Source organism: Talpa europaea (genome assembly GCF_964194135.1).
Source record: "Talpa europaea genome assembly, chromosome: 15".
NCBI classification, from domain to species: domain Eukaryota; kingdom Metazoa; phylum Chordata; class Mammalia; order Eulipotyphla; family Talpidae; genus Talpa; species Talpa europaea.
In genome coordinates this window covers 32,636,575-32,662,788 of record NC_140083.1, presented here as the reverse complement: position 1 = coordinate 32,662,788, position 26,214 = coordinate 32,636,575, and the positions used below count along the sequence as shown (strand labels likewise).

The following is a 26,214-nucleotide window of genomic DNA, read 5'->3' as shown; positions in this document are numbered from 1 at the left end:
CTTCCTACTTTTTAAAAAAGAAATAATTCCATCTAATATACTTTTGCTAAATGTCACTGGCAGACCCAACATTTTTTAAAACAAGGTGAGGAGAAAATAAAGATATGATAGAGCCTCTCTACAATACTGAACCAAAAAGACATTTTTGGTTCTGCTAACCTTTGTTTTATTATTCTAAAGGCAAAAGCTGAAAAGGTTTTTTAGTATGCATTTAGAGTACAGAAAAGTGTTTATTGTCCTAATTGTTGGCTTAATTGAAGGAATTTGGAGGGAAGTGGGAGATACTATTTAATAATTTAATAGGATTAAAGGTAAACTATCATGGACACCTTTTATCTCAGGCTAAGAGGTGTGATAGTGATCCTGGAGGGAAAGACACTTGAAATTATGAAGTCAAGACTCATAGTGAAAAGGAGGGTGTTAGGAAGAGATGGGCTATTTCCCTTAGTCTGTTTTTTTCTATGCCATTTTCATGTCCTTTATGAAATTTTGCTTGCTTATGGTACTTTAACAGAGTAATAAGCAGTTTTCATAACTTTTCTATTCTCTTTTCTCCCATTTAGTATATAATTTGACTTCCATGATTTTTTTTCAGCCTGCTTAGCTACTCCCTCTCTTTTTCTAGTCCTGTATGACCTTTCTGAAAGGTAACTTCTTGTTATTCTTTATACAGCATCTAAGATGATCTTAATAAGTGATTTACAAGGTTTAAAGAAAAACTCAGTGAACACTATAATATCTCACATTGAGAACAGAGGGTGCTTCCATTAGAAATTATTTTCAAACCACTTCATCATTGAAGGAAATGCTGGAATTCAATGTTAAGTACAGATGGACAGGAAGTGTGCAACTGAGGTTGTTTTACCATATTTTCATTTACAAGTGGAAAAAAATTGTGTGTGTGTGTGTGTAACTGCTATTTTTCTTCCACTTCAAAAAGCTTATTATTAGAAAATTTGCTGTGTCCATAAGTTTATTTATCGGTAAGCACAATCAAACCACTCACCTTTCTCATTTGAGATTGATAGCTTGCACATCTCATGTTCCTTAGAGACTCTCCCGAGGCATTTCACATCATCTCTTGCTTCCTACCTTATTGCTGCATATTTTCTGTTCTGTAACTCATATTTCAAAGCTGCCCTGTCTAACATTTATTTCTGTTGCTTTGTTCATGTCAAGCAGAAGTATGCCCTATGGAAAATAATTAACTGTTAGCAAATATATCATTTCTCTTAAGTTTTTAAGGGAAGAGTTCTAAGGGGATTTTCAGGGACTTACTAGAAACTCTAATTCAGATCATGATTGATTCTTTCTAGATCAGAGGTAATATATAATCACTGTATATGGGCCAATAGGGCTCCCACACCTATTTTATTTGGTCTTAAAGTTATTATAAAACAACTGAATTAATTGCTAATATCTTAGAACTAGGGGATTCAATATAAAAAATCCAAATTACTAACTTTATTGAAAAATGTGGGATAATCTGGTGACTATAATTATAGTTTCCTTCATGGAGCTGAAATTTTTAGAATATGAGCTCTCTAGTTATTAACACATACCTACCCTATTTTATCTCTATGTTCCTCCTCATCCAAGTCAACTTTTTAGTTGGTCTGTGCTCTAGACTAGTGCTTCTCAAATTTTAATTTCCACGTGAGTCACCTGGGAATCTGGTTAGAATTTAAATATTCAGCACAGTAGTGAGAGGGGTTTGAGATTTTGCATTTCTGGCAGGCTCCCAATGATTTCATAATTGCCTTTCATGGACAACATGTTGAGTCATAAGAATAATGGTCTTCAAAATGGATCTGTGGACCAGAAACACCAGGGCCTTTGAATCATGGACTATGAAAGTTTGCCCAGCAATCTGTTTTACGAAACTCTCCTAATGTGCCCTAAAATTTTAGAACCCCACTCTAATTTATCTTATATGGTAATGCTGTTCATCAAATCACCCAAGCTACAGGTTTTAAATCCCAACTGGACATTCAGAATCATGTGGCAAAGCTTCAAAAAATACTTATTGATGCTTGAGCCCCACACCTAGAGATTCAGGCAGAATTGACAGGTACGGTCCAGGCATCTCTATTTCTAAAAGTTTCTCAATTGATTCTAATGTACATCGAAGCTGAGAACCATGCTAAGTAGAGAGACCTTGCTTGGCATTACCTGAATTATCTCTCTTGTCAGAGAAAAAAATTATAATTGTAACACTTTTCACTTAAGTCCATTTGTTTTTGCTACAGCCTCTGCAAAGCAAAACACAATTGTTTTATAAATCACCTCTCCACAAGGGTATTTGTTATGTGGAAAGCCTGTCTCACTGTCTCCTTGCTTCTGAGCACTAAGGATTAGGAAACATTTCTTGTTAATTCTGTTGAAACAACCCAATAGATTAGGTTGTGAATTGCACAACTCTAGAAAGGCACTATTCATGTTTGTAGCCATTATAGATTTGTATACTTAAATTTATTAAGATTGTTTTCTGGCAGATGACAGTACAGTGCCTTGAGGAAGAGGAGGCTTTTTAAAAATTGCATAGTGGTGCCACTTGGGTTAGGGCTGTATTCAGTCTAACATGTAAGGGCTGTATTCAGCCTAACATGTTAGGGCTGTATTCAGTCTAACATGTAAGACCTCTGTAAATTCATGATAAAACTTCTTCTCTCAACTTAAAAACATAGTGAGTTATCAATCATTTGGCAAATACACATTGCTTAAGTTTAGTATCAGTGTTAAACAGTCAATGTATTTAATTAGCTCTTATAAATAAGGTGGTTGTTCTCCAGTAAATTTAAGGTGGTAGAGTGCCCACAAAAAATTATTTGAAAAACAGATATTAGTACCGACTCCTTTTATCTATTTTAGCGTGACTTTTAAAAGTTGTTCCCATTCCATACTAAGTTCTTAATTATGCCATTATTAAGAATTAGCAGTTGATATCATTGAAGCATCTTAGCCTATGCAAAGTTCTATCTTTGTTTAGCTCAATAATTTGGGCCACAGTAGAGAAAGCAATCAAGGAAAGAAAAAGAAAATTATCAACTAGTCATTTTGTTTGCTTTTGGAAATAATGGGAATTTTTAATTTTTACTCTCTCTCACTGTGTGTGTCTCTGTATGTAAGCATATAGAAATAGCAACTGAATAACTTAAACTAATTCTGAAAATCTAATGGATCCTTTGCCTTTGGGCTTAAAGTGAAAGTGACTGTCTTGTAGTGCTATTTTACCACCTGCTGTTATATTCATCCAGAGTAGAAATGAAACATTTTTATATTGTAGCAGTCAGTAGTACCTTGCCATATATATTTTCTTAATTTGAGAAAGTCAACAGAGTGTGGTTTACATATAATCCCAAGTTTCTCTTTTCCTCTAAGGATAAAATTCACTAGTTCTTATTATAGGTTGTTTGTGTGTGTGGGAGCAGGTTTAGATGTTTTTCATTAACACCAGATAACATGCCTTACTAAAGAATGCAGGCTCTCAGTTGCCAACAAAATTGTTTAAAATAGAGATCTAACTACATTTTAACATGAACTTGTTGGCATTCAAACAAAGGAATTTAGAGTAAGTCTTGCCTTTTATAAATATCATTCTATGAGAGGGGTTTGAACATTTGTGGAAATCAACATGGAAGTCCATAATAAACCGAAGACGTTTATTTTATGTCTTCCTAGAGACTAGCAGAAGTTCATGTGATCTGAAATTTCCAAGCATTGCAGACACATTGCCTCTATTATTTTATTCTTTGAGAAGCTTTTTAAAGCTATAGACTTCAGTTCTGCATGTCCAGGAATAAAAGGAGAGACAGACTAGGAGCTCGATCTTTTTAGTCTCTTAAAATATTATGTGCTAATCCTTACTATTTTTGACTTATAATCTGGCCTCTAATTGAGTCACTTTGTTATCAACATAAAAATAGAACAAGGCACAACATAAAATGAAGATTAAGAACATGGACTCTGAAACTAGGCAGCCTAGGCGTTAACTGTTGGAAGGACTTAAAGACATGCATACTGCTAAATGGAAAGGAACTTCTGTATCACTTTTCCAGTACTGCCCAAAATGGACTTTATGGGGAAAATGTGAAAGTAATTTGTTCTATTTGTAGTGTTTTCTGCTTTCTTCTGTCCTTATCTTCCTGACCCTTCCTTATTTCTCTTTGGGTCTTGGGATTCATTCTTGTTTATAGAATACCATGATACCACTTACTACCCATGAATTGGGAACAGTTTTCTCAACAGTTTCTCAGGCTATTTTTCTCCATGACCTTCTAACATAGGTAGCCTAGCAGATAACATGTAGCCTTGAGATGTAGCCTGCATGTGCAGGGAGTAGTAACTGATATGTAACCTGGATGTAGTGTTCCACATACATGAAACATACTTATGTAACCTAGGCCTAAACTTATAGTCCTGTGCCAGCTTTGTCTATAGATCATATAAAAGTTAATAGGGTTCTTTGGATGGGCCTCTGGGCACTGCGACTATGGGTGGTCACTGGCTGCCCTGGAGCTCAGGGGGGCTGTGGCCCCTGACTGCTGCCCCTGCCTTTGCCACTAAGACCGGGGGTCGAAGATGTTGTAAATGTTGCTGCTGCCTGCATCTTGTCTCCTGCTGCTACAGTAACGATTTGCTCCCTTGTGGGTCCCCTTTTTCTTGTCTGCTGGCATCATGAACCTGGGCACGCTTTGACCTGGTAAGACCTACATCTTACATTCAAGTAGGTCTCCTAGGCAATGCATTTTTGGTGGGCTTCTCATCTTCAGTATTTAATGAATTACCAAGTCCTGCCTGTTTCTGCCTCTGAAATGCCTTTATATTTTAGTTAGCATTGTTATTTTTTTTTTTAACCTGGACTACCTTAAACTAGTTTTTCTGCTTATATTTTCCTGTCATTATTTTCACTATTTTGTCCTTTTAAGGAAGAAGTAGGCTGAACTATTAATTCAGAATCTCTGAAAAAGGGGCCAGACATTCATGTATTTTTTTAGAGATTTCCCAGGTGATTCAAATGTGTGACAAGATTTAAGTTCTTCTGTTCTAAGGACCCAGAAATATTTATCCTAACCCACTTTTGAGGTGATTCCAATGCATGCTCATATTTGCAAACCACTATCAGATATTTTTGAGCGTGTTCAGTCTTAGATGTATTTAATTAATTTAAAAAGAATACACTTTCATTAGCTAAATTTCAAGGTGTAATATACTGTTAAAGTGAAGTTCATTGTTAATGAACTGAGTTTATAATGAATTGAATTTTCTGTTTGACTTTTTTATAATAAATAATTATATGTCTCTTTACCTTATCATGAAATGGAATAGAAAGAGTAGAGTGGAGTGGTTGACAGATGTATACCACCATTCTGAAGTTTGGATCCCATTTCAGCAAATACTAACTGACCTGGGAAATTTACTTAATGTCTCTGTGCCTCAGTTCTTATCTGCAAAATAGAGTTATGAGCAGTGTGTGTCTCATAGAGTTAGGATTAACTGAATTAATACATGTAAACCACTTAGGAAGTAGCTGCCCCTTAGTATGTACTTAAAAATGCTAATTATTCTGACTTAGAACTATTGGCCCGTGACGATGCCGGTGTTTCTTTTCATAAACCTTTTCCCTTTGCAAAACAAGAGTGGCAGCACTCCTGCCCACCTGTGACTATGCAGGTGTCACTGTTTTTCTTTCTCCTTTTCTTAATAAACCTGTCCTTTAAAAATGTAAAAAAAAAAAAGAATTGAAGAACTGTTTGCTCTGTTTTTGTCATTTTTTGGTGTCTGTCTTATTAGTATCACTCTCAATCTGATATTATTTATTTACTTATTTTTGAAAAATATTTTTAAGCCACAGTATTTACTTTGTAGGGTTGGTTTAGTTAAATTGGATCTTATGACCCATAAATTCATTTAGTTGGGTGTGTGCGTTCTGTGACTTGTCCTAATTCATTGAACGTGAACTAGTCAGTGCTGTCAGGTTGTCGATGAAATTCCTGCTCTCTATTCATGGTCCTTGATAATTTGATCAAGGAGAATATTTGTATCAAACAAACATATACAAATAAAAGTCCCAATTTACTTTCGCCCCTTCATGGATGGTCTTATACAACCCCTGAGAGAAAGCACCCCACCATGAAAGTTCTGCTGTAGGTTGGTGCTTCTCACACTATAATACGTATAAACCACTTGAGGATCTTGTTAAAATGTGTATTCTGATTCAGAAGGTTTGGAGCTGGCTCTGAGATTCTGGGGCAATTGTATTAAATTTCTATTAAATGAAACTTGAGTTATGATAGAGATCACGGAGCTAGGGTTAAAACCAGCTGAGATGTTAGAAATATTGTAAAAAAAATGTTAGATAATGTAAAACATGATGACTATAGTTAATCATGCTGTAGAGGACACTTGAAAGTTCCAGAGAGTAGGTCTTAAAAGATTTCCTCATAAGAAAGCTTTTGACAAAGTGCAACACCCATTCATGATAAAAGCCCTTGAAATTCTTGGGATACAAGGAACATACCTCAACATCATAAAGGCCATCTATGACAAGCCAACAGCCAGTATCATTCTCAATGGTGAAAAGCTGAAAGTATTTTCATTAGATCTGGAACAAGACAAGGATGTCCACTCTCACCACTGCTTTTCAATATAATACTGGAAGTCCTAGCCAGAGCAATAAGACAAGAGAAAGACATACAAGGAATCCAAATTGGAAAAGAAGAAGTGAAACTATCACTATTTGCAGATGATATGATAATATATATAGAGAACCCCAAAAACTCCACAGAAAAACGAATTTAACTCATCAATCAGTTCAGCAAAGTGGCAGGATACAAAATCAACATGCAAAAGTCAGTAACCTTCATATACATGAACAATAAATCTGAAGAAGAAATAAAAAAAATCCCTTTTATTATCGAAACAAAAAAAAAACAAATAATTGGGAAAAAATCTAGCAAAAGAGGTAAAGGACCTATACAAAGAAAACTATAAAACACTGTTAAATAGAAGAAGACACAAAGAAATGGAAAGACATCCCCTGCTCATGGATTGGAAGAATAAACATTATTAAAATGGCCATCCTACCAAAAGCAATATACAGATTCAATGATATTCCAATAAAAATTTCAATGTCATTCTTCAAAGAAATAGAACAATTATTGATGAAATTCATATGGAATCACCAAAAACCCCAAATAGCCAAAGCTCTCCTAAAAAAAGAGAAGGGAATGGCGGCATCACACTCCCAGACTTCAAACTATACTACAAAGCCATAATTATCAAAACTGCATGGTATTGGAACAAGAACAGACACAGAGACCAATGGAATTGAATAGAAAATCCAGAAACAAACCCACAGATTTATGGTCAACTAATCTTTGACAAAGGAGCAAAGAATATGAATTGGAGCAAAGAAAGTTTGTTCAATAAATGATGCTGGGAAAACTGGGTTGCTACATGCAAAAGAATGAAGCTTGACTACTACCTCACACCATGCATAAAAACCAATTCAAAATGGGTTAAAGAACTAGACATAAGACCTGAAACCATAAAATACATAGAAGGAAATATAGGCGAAACACTACATGATATGCACATCAAAGACATCACCCAAAGCAGTGATAGTGAAGGCAAAGATAAACAGCTGGGACTACATCAAATTAAAGACCTTCTGCACAACAAGAGAGACAATAACACAAACAAAGAGAAACCCCACCAACTGAGGGAAAATTTTTGCACACAACATTAATAATAAAGGACTGATCACAAATATCTACAAAGAGCTGATGAGACTCAATAAAAACAAAGAAAATAATCCAGTCAAAAAATGGGCAGAAGAGCTAAAAAGAAACTTCTCTGAAGAGGAAATGCAAATGGCCAACAGGCATATGAAAAAATGTTCAACATCACTTGTAATCAGGGAAATGCAAATCAAAACTACCATGAGATACCATCTTACACCAGTGAGAATGGCACATATTAAAAAAACTAGCAACAACAAATGTTGGTGAGGTTGTGGAGAAAAAAGGAACTCTCTTGCACTGTTGGTGGGAATACAAACTGGTCCAACCACTATGGAGAGCTGTGTGGAGATTCCTCAACCTACTAAAGATGGAACTTCCATATGATCCATCAATTCCACTCCTAGGTATTTACCCAAAGGACACAGACACATCAATTCCAAAGAGCACCTGCACCCCTGTTTATAGCCACACTGTTTACAATAGCTAAGCTTTGGAAACAACCCAAATGCCCAAAAATAGATGACTGGATCAAGAAGATGTGGTACATATACACCTTGGAATATTACTCAGCATTCAAAAAAGATAAACTCATGCAATTTGCAGCAACATGGATGGAGCTAGAAGGGATCATGTTCAGCGAAATAAGCCAGAAAGAAAAAGAAAAATACCGGATGGTCTCACTCATAGCAGGAATCTAGAAAACTTAAATAAGGGACCAGGAAAATGAATAACTATAAGAAAGTAAAAATCAAAATCAACAAACAACTATGAACCAGAGACACTCTATGGGGAGTGGGGGATGGGGAAAGGAGGGATTGGGATCAAAATAAGGGGGTTGCTATTGTATGGGGAATATAAAAATAAAAGTTAAATAAATAAATAAATAAAATTTATAATGTAAAAAAAAATTTCCTCATAAGAAAAAAAATATGACACTGTTAGTTGACAGATGTTGATCGGACTTCTTGAAGTGATCATTTCATCAAATATGCATACATATCAAATCATTATATTGTATATCTGAACCTAATGTCATATGCCAACTATCCCTCAATGATAAATAAACATAAAAATACAGAAAAAAAATTAGAGGTATTTTATTTGTATCACTAATTTGGAGATCTTGAGGATGATTCCTGGGAAGTGTTATTAACTATTGTTAAATTGAAACCCTTGGGACAAAACCTTCAATTGTCTTGTTTTAATGGTATTTGTCTGAATTACATAGGATGAGATACAGAGCAATCTATTTCTTCTAGAATTTAGACTGATAAATTCATAAAATTCAGTGACTTAAAATTCATCTAATTTCAATCATATATGTATATATATGCACACATTGTGTATATGTGTGGGTGATAGAGCTCAGTATACATATATTTATGTAGCATACATATTATACATACATACATACATATGTATTTCCTTATAGTCCTACATGCAAACACATATACATGCATGTGTACATACATGCATACAAATAATGCACTGAGACCTAGGGAGATGAAGATAAGCTCCTTAAAGAAGTTTGCTTATAGAGTATTCCAAACACTTCACAGCACTTTCTACTCAACCTCTAAGGTAATTAAGTTGTGAGAGTGCCATCCCCCACCCAGGAATAGAATATTCCAAATGATACAGTAAAGTGTGAGCAGATGCCTTAGTGGTCTCAAATCTGTACCTTTTAGTGAGGCACTCCACAGAATACTGGTTTTCATTTTAATAACTATTCAAAATAGTTGACTATTCAAAATAGCACACAAATAAAAAAGCTTTGTGTCATGTGTTAGGCACAGAAGTAGTGATGAGGACATTACCATCCTCTAGGTGGTGGTCTCCCCACTGCACTGTCCAGCCCTGAGTTCCATGTCATTGTGAGCCATAGAGCCCTCATGCTCTATTAAATGTAGTGTTAGGAAAATGGCTGCTGTCAATTTCGCATCATGTCAGGTCTCCTAGTTTTTACATCAGGAGCAACATTTTTATGATGGGTACCAAGAAAAAAAAATCTCCTCTTAGCATTTCCCCATTAGGCATATAAAATGTTTTCCCTCCTATAAAATATACATTAGGAGTAAAACTTATGGATGCACATTAGACACTGGAGCTTGGAGAAGTAAAGGGTTCAATTCAGTCTCTCATTATTAGGTCTTTCTGTATTTCATTTCTTGATCTAATGTAAATTGAACTAGGGAATATTTGGAACACTAGGAATGGGTTTTGAAAAAAAAAAAAAAACTTGGAATAGAAACTCTCAGAAACGTTTCTGTAGGAAAATTTGGAAAAGATGCTTTCTTTATGCTATCATGAATATATTTATAGCAAGGCATCAGGTACATTTGGTAATGAAAGACATGGTTCATATTTTGACCACTATTTCCCAAATGATACATAATTCAGCCTGAATGGCAGATGGCATTTATTTTTCTTCATGGTATTGAATGACTTGATGCAATTTCAGTGGTAAATATATAGGTTTAGATTATGAAAAGATCAAGTCTTTCAGAAATATGCATGCCAAGGATTCAATTGATAAGGTTGTATTTTAGTTCTCTTATAGGAAAATTAGCTTTGAGTTAGTGACAACATTTAGCATAGTAACAAAGTGTCACAACTCTTTCTGTTTCTATAATTATGCTATATTTTCAAACTCTATTTTCTTCCCTTTTCTCTTTGCCTTCATTACCCCAAACACTATCAGAGATTTCCCTAGGAACCTTTAAAATTCACATAGAATTTCGTTATCTCCTGTTTATATTACTAGCTTTTTGAAAATTTATCCATTGTTTAGATGCCAGTTAATATTAGGTAATATTTTGTAGTGCAACAAGAAGTGATAAAATCAACAACTATTGTGAGTCAGTGATTTTTTTTTTCCTCAGGGGCTTCACCAACTATTTGATTTTGCTTGAAATTAATGCTAGATAGTGTTAAGCCAAGAACCCAATATTGGTTCCTTTGTATTTATATACTTGCATTTTTATTTTTGGTGTTGATATGTGTGTGTACTACTAGCATAGATTATACTAGAAGGAACTGGCCTTAAGGCACAGTGAATCTTTGCTTCCACTTTAGCAAACCTACATAAATAATTTCTTTTTGAGATAACCACTTTGTACTTGGTCTGTCAAAAGTGTGTATGAATTTGGAAATACATTTTACTGACAACTCCAAGTTTCAAGAGTTAAGAATGTTCATTTATAAATAGTAGTTTTTTCTGTCAATTAATGAGTGTCAAAGAACTATTCAAACCTTTAAAATGACTTCCAGTTACCCTAGACTTTTGAAACAAGAAATCTCCTGAGTTCCATGCTGTGGGTGGGCCCATTCCAGTTACTAACACTCATTAAGCAGAGATTAATGAGAATCTAGCAGAGTATTCTTATCCCCCCTTTAGGTAATGATGCTAATACACCTGATTAGACTTTGTTATATCTGTGTAGAGGTTTTATAATCCATTTTTTAAATCTGTTGAGAATGATATTGAGTGGCAAGCTAGTATTCTTTGAAAGCATTAATGTTTAGGTACTATAGTGTATAACATGAGTGTTTTGTATTTATACCTAAGATACACATAGACACTCAACTCTTGCCTCCTTTTTGAATGAATTGATGCTTTTGAATAATGTGGTAGCACCTTATCCTGACTTTGACACCTCATAACTGCCTCAGTATCATTTTGGACTCTTCCATGTGCCCTCATCTTCTGTCTATTTCTTAAATCTCACTCTTCCTTGGGCACTGTTTCAGCCTGTTTCTGTGCTCAGCATTGGCCATAGTCTACTGTATATATGTTGATGACTTCCTAAATCTGCTCTCCTAGCCCAACACTTTCCTGGACCCATGATCATTAGTTCCTTTATAGATATCGTTGTAAATGTTCCAGAGACAACTCAAACTCAGAATGTCTAAAACAGAATTTGTCACTAAGGACTTCAGCCATCCTGATCCAGGTTTAGTTTACTGAAAGCACCCTGTGCTTGGTCACTTGTATGCACATGCCCTTAACCTGAAATATACTTTCCTTCCAGCAAACCCCATTTGCTCAACAGATCTCATAGTTGACTTTCTCTAGGTTTTGCTCGTTCATATGTTAAGACCTCTGCTATATAGTTATGGAAATAATGATGAAGAAGATGGTGATGATGGTAATGATAACTCTTATAGTTTCTTATTGATGCTCTAATAAATTGCTACATGCTTAGTGGATTAAAACAACACAACTATTATTACTATATTTAAGTAGGTTGGCAATTTTTAGCTACTCTAGCTCACTAGAGGCTTTATGGGAGAATCCTAAATGTCCTCATCTCTTAAAGTTTCTAGAGGATCCCTGAATTTCTGGGCTAGGACTCTTTCCAGCCAGCAGTGGCTGCAAGAGTCTGTCACGTGGCATCACTCTAACACTGACCCCTTTGTTTTCTGCTTTCGCTTTCCAGAACACTTGTATTATATTGGGTCTGCTTGAATAGTCCACATATTGCAAATACTCCTCCACTGATTAGCAACCTGAATGTTAATAGTACTCTAATTCCTCTTTGCCAGGTAATCTAATACATTTACAATTTCTGGGGATAAGGAAATGGACATCTTTAGAGGAGGTTATTTATTTATTTTTTGTCTACCAAAATAGCTACCAGCTCTTGAGAACTTACCACCTGCTCGGTACTGTTCATGTTCTAAGCATCTCACATGTATTGCCATGTGAGATACTCTGGAACATTCACATTAATACCTATATGTATTATCATATATATTTGTCAAGCACTGTGAAGGGTCTGAGATTTTACCTTACTCCATTTACAAACGTACATATCACTCTATCATGTTTTACGAAAGCTGCAACAAAACTTGTAACTCCTGGATCAGAGGCAAAAACTGTTGTTCTAGCTATAGCAGTAATCAGAGTATCAGCATTTTTTTTTTTTTTTTGGTGCCAGTCCCTTGAGCTCTAATTCCCAAAAGCAATGCAATGAGATTCAGGCGATACTTGAATATGCAGTGGATTATAAAATACATGAAAAATCCTGAGCCTAGGAATTCTTGGATTATAAAATAAGAATCCTCAGCCTAGGGAATTTTTTTTTTTTTTTTTTTTACAGAAGATTGTATGTATGCCTGTCCTTTGCTCTTTTTTCGTTATACAGATATCCTTAAAAAAGATAGTTTGGAACAAAAACAGTCAGTGTGGGTGTTCATAAGACATACTGAAATGTGAGAGACCCCAGAGAATTGTGTTCCAACAATAGCTCTGGCAGTAACACTGTGAAATACTTGCAGTTATAATCATCTGCAAGTGAAGAAAATGAGGGGCAGAATTGATGAGTACTGTTCCCCATTAAGTAGTAGGTTTGAGTTCTAAGCCTAGGCTGCTGAGCTTTGTCATCCACATTCCTAATCTCTTTACTATATTGTGTGTTCATCATAGCTGTTGCATTGGGCTGCAGCTTCTTCCATGTGTGCTATCATGCAGATACTTTAAACTTGTCTGTATCACCCATTGTGTTTTAAGCACTATGAGGGCTTAATGGAACTGTGTCTTGATTGTTCAAGTTTTATATATGTAGTGTCTAGATCAGTCTGGCCTGTATTAGGTAATAAACAAGTAAATAAGGAATAAATGAAAATAGCTCATAAATGAAACCTTAATGGAATGGAACCTTTATGTTCATCCTACATTCTCTTAGATAAGTTAATCGGTTATATAACAAGTTTTAGTCTATTTGACCTGTCACCGAATGATGGGGCTAGGGGTCCTCTTAAATGTATTTTCTATGTTCATGCTTAGCTATAACCATCAAAGCAGAAACATGAGTTTTGAAAGTGCTCAAAAAAGATGCAAAATATGATGATGGAAATGAAAGTAGAGCTAATTTTAAAGATTAAATGTGTGAGAAAATAACAAATGTTCCTTGCATATGGGATAAGTCTTTCAGCATGGGAATTCTTTTTCAGGGAAAAAGGACATTAGGCATCGCATGAAATGTGTTTCTCCTTTACAATTGACAGTAATCAGTAAGTGTCAGGGAAAAGTGATTGCAGAAATGAAAAAAAGTCTTTTGAGTATGTGGCAGTAGGATCAGCAAAAACATTGACTGCATTTTATGGCCTAATGCTAATTCAGGAGATTGCTAGGAGTTTTAGAACTTAAATGCTAGTCTTGTGAATACAAGTGGTACTGATGAAATTTAGATATAGGCCAAAATTTGTAACTGAAACTGGTCTTTTTTGAAGGAAAGATGCCCAAATGCAAAGTCCATCAGAAGAAAAATAGGTTTTATTTTAAGCTTTGAAGGACTGATTCACCCTTAAATTTGGTAAACACATATCCTGATAGTAAAAGTTAAACTCTTCCTTGTCAAATGAACTTAAAAACATTCATTCAGAACCTGATCTGCTGATGAATAAAAACCTTCAGTATATGCACTTGAAAGGAAGAATATTGCTCATTCTCATGTTATACATACCATTATGGGTGACATCTATGAATTTTATCTCTATTATTACAATTTCAAATCTAATTTATATTTTCTGTTAGCCACACATAGTAAATGTCAGAGCAAGGAGTAATCTTTTTCATTTGTTTTAAACATATTTTCTATTCAAATAACGTTTTGTAACATTATTATATGTTTCAGATGTACAGCCTTATTATATACCAACATCTGTATAGCCTACATTATGTTCACCACCAAATTTCCAGTTTCCATCCTTCCCACACAATTGACCTTCTACTCAATTTGCCCCGTTTCTTCCTTTTCCTTTCTGGTAACCATTATTTTGTTTTTATAATCTAAGTTTGCTTTGTTTTGTTCATTAGTATTGTTTCCTTATCTTCCACATACAGGTGAAATCATGCAATGTTTATTATTCTCTATCTGACTTATTTCTCTTAAAATAATAACATCTAAGTCCATTCATGATCTTGAAAATCACAGGATTTCCTCTTTTTAATGCCTGAGTTGTATTCCTCTGTATGAGTGTGTGTATGTGTTACATCATCTTTATCCAAACATCTGTCAATGGCTACTGATACTGTTTCCCAATCTTGGCTATTGTGACTGATGCTGCAATGAACATGGGTGTGTAGATCACTTTGACTACCCTCAGGTAAATACCCAGAAAAGGGATAACTGTATTGTATGGAATTTCTACTTTTGATTTTTGAGGAATCCGTGTAGAGTTTTTTACAGTGTCTGTTGTAGTTTGCATTTCCACCGAAAATGTAAGAGGGTTTCCTTCCTTCCACATCCTCAAGGAGTTTTATTTTTTATGTCAAAGCATAAATGTATATGTAAGTAGTATCTTGAGCAAGTCCTTGTCATAATAAAAAATACATTTTTTTTTTTACCTGCTGTACCTTTAAAATTGATTTTGCATCACTGAGTGATAGTATGGACATATCCTGTGACATTTTCTTGGCTCAGTGTTAGGTAGGTCCTGTTTTGCTTTATGTTATAAATTTCAATTTGGAAATCAAAATGCCTAATGTAACATTTCATCTTCATTTAAAGACAAGACTCTTAATTTCCTAAACTAAGGCCTGTGATGCATTCCCCGAATTGGAGGAATCATATAAAACGTAGGAGAAAGATCTTAAATAACACTAATATTGATTTATTGTGTTTTGTGTTTAGGACTAAGTGCTTTACATGGATCATCTCATGTAATCTTCACAATTTGATCACTATTCCAATTTTATGAATGAGGGAACAGAAGCTGAGAAAGATTGAAAAATTTGTTGAAGTTCCCACAACTAGTCAGTGCTAGACCTGGGTGTGGGTCCCCAGCAGTGTGGACTCCAAAGCTCTGACTTTTAATTGTAATATCCACTGCCCTCTGCAGTAAAGGCCTGGAGAGCAGAGCCAGAAAGAGAACTTAGCTGTAATTGAGATGCTGGCAGGTACAGCATGGAAGAGAGCATTGAGGGTGAAATGATGTAGGAAACAGAAGAGTTAGGTCAGAAACCTGGGGATTTGAGAGCAAGGTAGATTTAGAGTAGAAGGAACAGGGCAAACAGTTCAGAATGTGCCTGTAAATCTGAAGGGAGTGTATGGAGGTGCTACCTGGCAAGGGAGTTTGGAAAGGGATTTAAAGCAGCAGACACTTCAAGGGCAGGTAGTCAAACCATGCAACTGATGATGAGAACTTAATATTCTTTCTGAGAAGGGTATTGGTAATGATTACCAATCTCTTTGGTTTGTAATACTAGGCAATATTGACTGTAAGCTATATTCAATATAACTAATCATCACCAGAAATATTATTCATTTATTTTGCAATTAAATTCTTAAACACCAGCAATGTGTTTGGTATAGTACTAGGCACTGAAGATAAAACAATTGAGATAAAAAATGACCTGCCTCTTTTGTAGAATCAAAGTTCAATTTCTGTATTATCTTCATCATAGTCCCAGTCCCAATCTCGCATTATTTATGTATCTGAGTATCTTTTCAATTCCTGACCACCCTCTTTCCTCTTACTGCCCCCCACCCAGTGTTGGCATGTGATCACCTTAAAAGTCTTTGTCAGTCTCCTCCTGGAATAGAGTAAGAACTCAACAAACTTTATGAGTGAGTGAATGAAGTATACAACACATCTATGAGCTAAGATCAGCTGTCCTTATGAGAAAGTCCTATTGATTTTTCCTCCTGTTAGATCAGAACTTCTGGGATTAAAGTGCTGTGTTTTAGATCTTCTAAGCAGAAAATCTCACACATAACCAAGAACAGTGCTGCTTTATAAGGAATATGCCACATTTTCTGATCATACTAGTTGCTTTGCAACAGGTCTGTTTTCTGCCACTATATGGAGGGACTGGCTCCTTACATACATGAGGTGATCTTGAGTTGCTGGGTAGCACATCTTTCCTTGGCATTTAACCTCTTGTCTTTAGAGACTTTGTCCTTTTTCAAGCTCAGATTTAAAGTGTGCAGAATAATCTGTGATAATCTGAGTTCAGAATGACAATGGCAGAGCGGAGAGGCCTGCTATTGCATACAGTATTCTGCTAGTGGTTATTTAATGATATAGCGTATATGACTATGATATAGTATATGATATAGAGTGTATGGCAGTATATGTCTAGTTTGTAAAGTTATGCATCAGAACAGTAAAGCTGGAGACAGTATTTTGTTTTTCATGTGTTCTTAGATCCTGTCTGATTGTTTGTGCTCTCCATGGTTTCAGGCTTCCTCTTAGCATGGTGTGATCAGGGTGTTGGGACATTTTTCATGGCAACTGACATTCCCCCAAGTGCACAAAAAGAAACTGTGAAGCTTTCTGAAGGTTTAAGGCAGATTAATGGGGAGGGGAGGGTTGTCCAGAAGGAATAGTCCATTGAGAGCTTTCCAATAAGTCTACTACAAAAGCTCCCAGATATTTTCCTCTACAGCTCAAAGAATGCTTTCTGGACAGATAGGTGGTGACAGAAGATATTGGAGTGGGTGAGAACATTAAAAAAAAATGGGAAGAATGAATAAAAAAATATCCCACAGGTGAAATTCTCAGAACTTTGATTTTCAAAGGTCAGAGGATGACAAGAAAATAAAACAAACAAAATTGCCACAAGCATAAAAGATAATCTGAGCAATGGAGTAACATGGATATGCTGTGATGACAAACCCTAATCAGCAGTGTGCTATTTCTCAGCAATATCAAAAAAATAAGAACTGAGAAATCTGCATGAGATTTTTTGATCTTAGAGAGGTATTTCAATATAGTGTTAAAGATAGAAGGCAGGGCACCCCTGGTGGCGCAAGGGGTTAAGCACAACCTGTGAAGCTATCTGCAGCCTCTGCTGCTTGAGTTCCATCCCTTGCCAGGCAGCTACCCACATGGTGCAGCAGACCTCTCCTGACTCAGCCACTGCTCCCTTCAGCAGTGTATTTCAGTCATTCTGCCTGTTCTGTTCCCCACTCTGTCTCTGGTGAATCCTCTCACCAGTTTTGTATGCGTAAATAAATAAATCTTTTAAAAAATAAAGATAGCAAATTATAGAGCAGATACAAAAAGGCAGATTTTTATGTTAATTTAAGTAATCACATTCTCTATTATTACATGGATATTTGCTATCTGCCTATAATTTTTAGGACTGTAGTAATTGAAAACAGACTACCCTGCATAATTTTGCTCAGGATTTTCTTTGAATTTCCAAGTAAATTAGATTCTGAAATATTTGAGTTTTCTTACTCCCGTTTTCAAGGCATATTAAAGAGTTATGGTTGCACATTTTAATGGATATAGCCTCGTGACAAATTTATTTTGTAAAAATTAAAATAATTTAATTCATTGTGAATAAATCTTATCCCTCTAAAGTTACACAAACGAATATTTCATTTACTGAAGATACTTTTTAAGACAACTCATTGATGTCTAGTGGTATGCAGAAACTGCACAGACTTAAAATATACAATTTGATTCTTTAAGATAAGTACAACTCCCACAAAATCATCACCATAATGAGCATATCTATCAAGACCAAAAATTTTTTATTACAATCTTTTAACCCCATGTCTGTCCTTAAGTGATGATGATCTGCTTTTTGCCATTATAGATCTTTGCATTTTCTCCAATTTTATATCAATGACTAGTACCATAATGTGTGTGTATGTGTGTGTGCATAAACACATACACAGACACACATACACACATTTACACAGTACAGCTGTTTGGGATTCACCCATGTTGCTTCATGTATCAATGGTTCATTTCTTTTTAGTGCTAAATAGCTTTTTGTTTCATGCATATACTACCCTTTTCAATGACCTGCTGATAAACATTAGAGTTATTTCCAGTTTTAGGCAATTGGAAGTGAAACTGTTATACATTTTTGTGTACACAGCTTTATATGGATATGTGCTTTGTGCAAGTATTCTTATTCATAGAACTCTCACATGCGATTCCTTAAGTTATGAAGATATAGAATAGAGAGACACAGTCAAAATCTCTCAGTAGTTGTTCGAAAGAGTAACTCTCTTCAGTACTTTATTATAAGGTTATTATGGGTATAATGGCATAATCTAATTTTATCAGTTTTTCCCTTCCATAGGCATGGTCCCCCATATTTATTATGAAGCTTGTCTGTGTGTGAGAAGCTGCCTCCTATAATTTATAATCCCAATCATTTTGTCTGAATCTAGTTTCATTACTTTTCTGATTGATGGGTTGCTACCCAGGCCTGACTTCTGTCCTGCAGCCCTCTGGAAACCAATATGAAAGCAGTTGTCTGCTGGGGTCACCACTGCTCGATATCTTAGGTACCAACCTTCATATGCCACCTCCCTGTATCTGCTTACACTGCTGGCCAGGCTTTGACTGTCAGAGAACTGCCCCTAGCTCCCAGACTGTGATCTCACCCAGGTTAGGAGACAGAGATATCTCAGCTATTTGAGCAAATCCAAGTCCCAGTGCGTGATTTGATAATCTCACTTAGTCTTTGGGACCTGACTACTTTCTCAACTCTTGGAGAACTCCAGCGTACCAAAGTGCCTCTGTTTTACAAGACATTTGATCCTAAGGAATTGTTCCTAAATTAATGTGTTCCTACAAGCAAATGATACCAGACGGCCTACTGCTGTTGTCACCTGCTGGTGGCGGGCAGAGTTGACACAAGATTGTTCCACTGCCTGATTCATATTTAGGGAAGGTCTGAAGTTAAAACCTTAAGTAGAGTATGTCTGTTTGTTCTTTGCTTGCAATTTGTACCAGTTCTCTGAGCCAACATTCCTTTCCTTTATATGCTTCAGCCAACCTGATCTTCTTTCTCTTTGTTCAATGCTTTTCTGATAGGGGCTGGCATTGTTGCCCACAGCTCCTCAAACAGCTGGTTTCTACCATTAATCACATTTCAGATGAAATGGGATTGTTTTAGAGAGGCCTGTCTTGTCTACACTACATCCACCCCATCAGTCAATCACTGTCTTACTCTATCATATTTTATATGTAGCTTTTATCATTTACTAAATTCATTTCATTCATTTATTACTTGTTAATTGACCTCATCTTCCTACATACACCCACATTAGGAGTAGGAACAACATGAAGCAGGGAGAAAAGAACTTGAAGATACAACAGTGCTTTTATTGAGCAGAGGAGACACTCAAAAAATCCTTTTGTATAAGTGAATGCCTATAATACTTTGCCTGGTAAAATCCTATTTATTGTTTGAAGTCCAGCTTAAATACCATCTTTTCAAGAACCTCTCCATCCAGTTTTGTTCTTTTTCACAGCACATTTTATTCTTTACTTACTTGCTTTTATTTTCTTTTTTGTGTTAAACTGTCATGTCCTTGTTCTTAGTCTAAAATGTAGTGGGTACAGAAACCGTGTTTGACTTATTTCGAAGTTCCAGACTTAAGGACACAGCAAATGCTGAAATGTTTAAGTCATGCATATATGGAGATCAACAATATTATAAGACTGTTTTCCTTTTATCCTTTCTCTTACTATAAAATATTTAAAGCACAGAAAAAATAATCAGTGATATTACAAATAATACCCATATACCCATCACCTCCTTCAAAAAAATTAATGTTAAAGACATATTTGAAATCCTTCATGTAACTGTCTGCATTATTGTGTTATGAGAAATAAATATTTGGTCATTGGGTCTTCATCCACAGCTTCTGGCTCACAGCTTGCAAAACCTTTGGAATTTCCAAAATGTAGGGAGCAATCCAGGTATATTTTATTATGTTAATGAGGTGACTTTTGAACCTGCCTAGGAAAGGTGCTGATTGCCAGGGGAACCAATCAAGTGATTTTTCTCTTTTAGGGTAAAACTTTCAGAAGTCCCTGACGTCCAGGGTGAGAAGAGGGGCTGGAGATAGAGTTCAATTGTCAATGGCCAATGATGTTTTTGGTCATGCCTATTTATCAAAATCTCCATCAAACACCTCAAGATGGGATTTAGAGAGCTTCTGGGTTGGTAAACATGGAGAAGTGTGGGCAGAATAGCATGCTTCCAGAGCATGCTCTGTGCTCTTTCTGATGCTTACTCTAGGTATTCTTCAATCTGGTTGCTTTTCATAATAAACCAGCAGCCTAGTAAGTACTTTGTTTCTTTGAGCTCTGTGATCCACCCTGGCAAATTAGTAGACTCAAAGAAGAAACCTCTGATTTACAGTTGGCATTCAGAAGCAGTAGTAACAATCTAGGGTGTGGGTGGGTGGACAGTCTTGTAGGATAGAACCTTTAACCTGTGGAATCTGATGCTATTTATGAGTAGATAGTGTCAGAATTTAATGCAATTCTTGAACACCAGGAAGGTGTTGTTCATGTGCCTCCCTCCCCACACACATACATTGAAATTGGGTCCAGGAATTAAAATATTGTCCCTCTTCCATTTATTTTCTTTTTTTCCTTGAAGCAATCATGATTTTGGATTGTTGTTCATCTCTAATATCTGTGTTTGTATGTGCATTTTGCCATTACTATCTGTGTATTTGTGTGCATTTGAGTATCTGTTTACAACATATGGTATTTTTAGTACCTATATGGTAAGAGTTTTATACCTCACTTGCTCTCTCAGTGTTGTTTTTCAGATCATCCATGCTTATCTTAACAATGTTAGAACTTAGTGGGGAGATCATTTGTTTCAAGGCTCTATACTATTGATTTATATAGCTATCTCCCATGTTCTTTGCCCATCATCATGATGAAAGTCATTTAGTTTTCCCTTTTCACTCTTACAAACAATACTGTAGAGAAAATTATTATACCATTTTTTCTTGGCATTCTAGGGAGTTGCTCTGGGTTTATATTGGAGGCTGTAACTTCTGGGTCAGAGATGGAACACTATGTCTGTGTGATTAAGAGCTAGATACTGGAGCCAGACTGCCTGGGTTCAAATCCCTTCTCTACCACTTGCTAATTTTCTCAGGAAGCAATAAGTACTAGCTATTTTCAGCACTTCTCAGGAACATGCATACCCTACCTCAACCCCTGGCATCAAGCAGTCAGCTTGGCTTACGTCCCTTTGGCTTTTGTAGATGCTGCTGGAGCCAATTCCCAGATGCCACTGCCTTTTCCTGGAGCCAGAACCCAGCAGGCCTATGGCTTCACATGCAATCACTACTTTGCATTTCTGTACCATTTCTGGCCCATGGAGAGGTTTATTTTCAAGCCTGGGGATGTTTTTTTATTTTTTTTTTGTTTTAATATTTTATTCATCATCACTGTGTGTTGAGGGCAGAGGGAGATCATCAAAGCATGAACTTATTGTGTCACTTTAACCAGAAGTTGGTAATATCTCTATGACCTTTAAAATAAACACTAATCTTAAAATTCTCTAATCATAGTTTTTTGAAGCGGGAAGGAATTCTAGTGATAATGAAGGCCAATAGCCTTGTTTTATAGGTGAGGGAGTTTTAGTCTGAAGAAATTAGATGATTTACCAATGTTATATACCTAGATTAATGGTAGAAGCAGGACCAGAACCAAACCCTGCAGGTTTCCCGAGAATTCATTTTGGTATGACATCCACTCTCAAATATTTTTCTCTATAAGCCAATTTTTTTTCTCTATAAGCCAAAATTTCTCTATAAGAAATTATATATAGAGAAAATAGGTAACATTTATATTTAACAGTCAAAAATACATTTGAGTTTAAGAAATTAGAAAATGGCACATCACACTTTTAGCTGATACAAAATGTTTTCTCTTGAAAAATAATGAGGTAAAAGTAAGAATCTAGTGTTCACTGCATTGCGCTGAATATATTTTCATTAGCGGTACAATGCCTTTGACTCTGTGGATTCTTACTGCATTTGGTTTCCTTGACTTTCTGAAACTTATTAGGAGGGGTCCATCAATTATGGTGCCAATACTTCCAGACTCCTACAGCATTGGGTCTGAAAATGAACTGTGATGAATGGATATGGCCAGCCTTTATAGTGATAGCCTATATTTCTGCTGTCATGTAGAAATGGCAGGTAGTTTAATTTAGGGAAAAAATACCTAACAAAAAATTCTTTCTAGTAATTAAGAATATTCTTTCTAATTAGGATTTCTGGACTTTTTTAGGATATGCATTTAGACTCTGGTATCTTTGTTAAAGCCTTTGGAATTGTTTTATTCTATTTCTAGATCTTTTAGCTGTGCCTAAGCATCCGTATGCTGCTATGGAGAACTGGGGACTAAGTATTTTTGTGGAACAAAGAATACTGCTGGATCCCAGTGTTTCATCTATTTCTTATTTGCTGGATGTCACCATGGTCATTGTTCATGAGATATGTCACCAGGTATGAGAAAAAGGATCAGGTGTAAGTATAATTGCAAACTTGTGAGAATGTAGAATGATTTCAGATGCTTAGATTAGGAGCTAAATTATTATCCTCCCAATTAGTTTCAATTATATAGAGAGCACTGTGTAGTTCTTTCTGGAGCATATGTCATTTTTCTCTGATGACAGCACAAACAAAAGTGTACACGCTGATCACATTGAATAAACAACTGTCATTCAGTTTAGTTGAGGAGATGACACTGCCACCTCTTCTGAGCCTCTTCAGAAAGCCTACCTAGTCACTATTCCTTGTCAAACTTGCTTTATTTTCTTGTGATTATTGGTGTGTGTATATGGTAAGTGCGGCGATGGCAATGATTTATTGCATTGCTACAAGATGCAGCTGAGTTTTGTGTACGTGTCAAAATTTGCTTTTGCTGAAATCAATTTGTTATTCCCTTTTTCCCATCACACAGACACTTAGGAAGTCTTTCACTAACTCAGTAATACACTCTTTGTTCTCAAATGATTGATATTTTTTTGTCTTGGCATGTTTAGAAATTCATATGTAAATTAGCCAACTTTGTGGTGAAGCTAAGAGAAAATTAATTTCATTTTGATTTTATGCGCTTTCTTGCAAAGAGTGGAAAATATTACAGAGATTTTGCAATACTTATTTGAATCTTGATTCTAGTGAAAAGAATAACTGAAAATAACCATTCATACTAATAGAAAGCAATACCCATCCTGGTAACCAGTAACTATGAAAATTTTAAGTACAAACATCAGAAATCTCATTGTCATAGAAAATGACTTTATTATTACTCCAAAAAGCTTTTTAGAAGGCCACAAAAACTTAAGAATAATATAGAAAATACTGTCTGTGAAAACAAGGGACACTGCTAAATGCTAATACATGAATAGTGAATGACAACTTAGTCCAAGCCATGTAACCATTTACCTAAATGTCAACCTTTTCCAGTGAACCTGTTAGATGTTTGTACCTGTCACCCTGGCCAGATTGGGCATGTGTTCCTTGCCTGGAGACTAAAGGGATCCGTGGCATAGATAATCAGGACTCCCCTACTCTGGGAAAAGAATAATTTCCAACTAAACCTATAATTCTTTGAGACAAAAGTAGTTTCCTTTCTGAACATTTTTAGAAACGAGGTACATTTATGGTTCTGTTGAAATAAGTTTACATTAATGATGTTATCATTGTTTTGAGAACTGGACTTCACTGGCTTCATAATCTGAGTACTTTCTTGTAGTTTAGTAGTGCTAGGCTACAGATAGGGGAAGGAACCAGAAGTGGGAGAAACATGCATTTCCGCTATCATTAATAAATTATTTTCTATATTTCTTTCTCCACCTATAGTCACAATTCCTAAGAGAAGGTTCAATTCAAAGGCAAAACATGAGTTTTTGGTAAAGAATAAAAACTTTTAAATCTCACTTATTTTATAGTCAGGAACATACTCAGAATTACCTCGTCTCTATTTTAATTAGAGATCCTCTTGCATAAGTGATATTATTAATATTGAAGTGTTTGGTTACCAACCTCTTTACAGCTGCTAAAGTTGTAGTTGATCTGATACTTATTAGTTTTTCCTTCCCTTTATTAACTAAGTCATTCATTCTCATTAGGGTCTTCACACTGAAGGATACTTACATCTGCCTGGAATCTTCTCGCCCAAGGCTTTCCCATGACTGGTTCCTTCGCATCTCTAGTCTGAGCTCAAATGTCACCTGCTTAAAGAGATTTTGTTTTTTTCTTTTACAGTCTAAAGTGCCCCTTTCCCATTCCTAGCACATTTTATTAGGACATGAAATTTTGGTATTAATTTGCTTATTTTTTATTTCCTGTCTCATCACCGCTTCTCCCCAATAAACTATCAACTTCATGAGAAGAGAATATTATATGACTCTTCGTGATAGAATCCCAAGTCTTTACAATAGTTTCTAGAATAGAAAATGAATTTTTTTTTTTTTTTTTGTGGGATGCTCGCCGGCAGCCAGGGAACGAACCAGTGCTGCAGAGGCTGCCGGCAGCTTTGCAGCCCAGTGCTCAACCACTGCGCCACCAGGGGAGGCCCTAAAATGAAATTTTTAATGAAAAAAAATACTGTTAACCTTTTGCTGAATTGAATGAAAGATTTTAGAGTAATGTATCATGATCAAATCAAAACACTTATTAAAAATTACATTATTTTTCCTGAAGAGATCTGAGAGGTATTTTTTTTCCTTAGTGTGAAAGAACTTTAGTAAGATTAGTGTGCATAGAAAGAGAAGAAAGGATAATAGTTTCCCAATAAAACACCCAAAGTTACCTTATTCTCTCATGAGTAAATGCCTAGTCAAACAAGGTTGGCCTGAACCAGGATCACTAGGGCCCAAAAACTTGCTATAAGTCTAAGGCACCTTCTGGCAGGGAACCATAGGAAAGGGGCAGAAGCGGCCAGGCAAGTCCAGAGTAAAAGAAGCAAAATCCAAGTACAAATCAAGTTAAAGGCTGCCATTGTCAGTCTCCCCTTTTGTTTTTTACCCATGTATTTCTTCCATGTCCCCAAGTCTTTGGTACAAGGCCAAGGCCAAGAAGCAAGCAGAACTTCTTCACATGTCTCTGTTCCATGTGCTTCCTCCTGTTTCTTCCAAATCCCATTCCATGTCTTCTTCAACTTCTCCCAGTTCATCTCCACCCTTCCTTGGATGGGGAGCATGGGAACTCAAATTTTTATGATCACACTGAGAGGTATTTTTGGTCCAAACCCTTATTATAAAATCTTCGAGTTAAGATTTAAATGCCCTTAGTTCTTCCAACCAGCCATTTTCTCTTCTGAATAGCCGATGCGTCCATGCCTGCTTTGATGAATCTGTCACTACCTCTCCAGCTGTTGATTTCCATCTTTGACGATCTAACTCCAGTAGTTTCTTTTGCATTTTCAGCAGGCATCTACCAACCTTGATTTCCACCCACTATCCCTGATTTGTTGCTAAATCACAAGAAATTAGCCTTTTCCATTTGTACATAATAGGCCTACAAATAATTCAAGACAGCTGTCATTAAATATTCTTTTTTGTGTTCTTGACCATTTTGCTTCTGTTTTTGACTGAACTTACTTATAAAGAAACTGGTGTCACCCAAGTGGTTGAGTCCATTGATAGTACTGCCACAATGTGTTTTAAGATCACAATGAATTGGGGAATGAATTCCAGTTATGATAATCATATTTTAATACATTTAAT

The 26,214-nt window shown here is 35.8% G+C and overlaps 1 protein-coding gene across 1 annotated transcript in view; it reads left to right on the top strand.

Annotated features, from left to right (window-relative positions):
- TRHDE (thyrotropin releasing hormone degrading enzyme) overlaps window positions 1-26,214 on the top strand; it is a gene marked incomplete at its 5' end in the record, with an annotated part of 360,848 nt that overhangs the window by 190,298 nt on the left and 144,336 nt on the right. Inside the window, one exon of the mRNA XM_084255346.1 lies at window positions 22,833-22,987. Within this exon, the coding sequence (XP_084111472.1) occupies window positions 22,833-22,987 (155 nt within the window). The remainder of the gene's footprint in view (window positions 1-22,832; window positions 22,988-26,214) is intronic.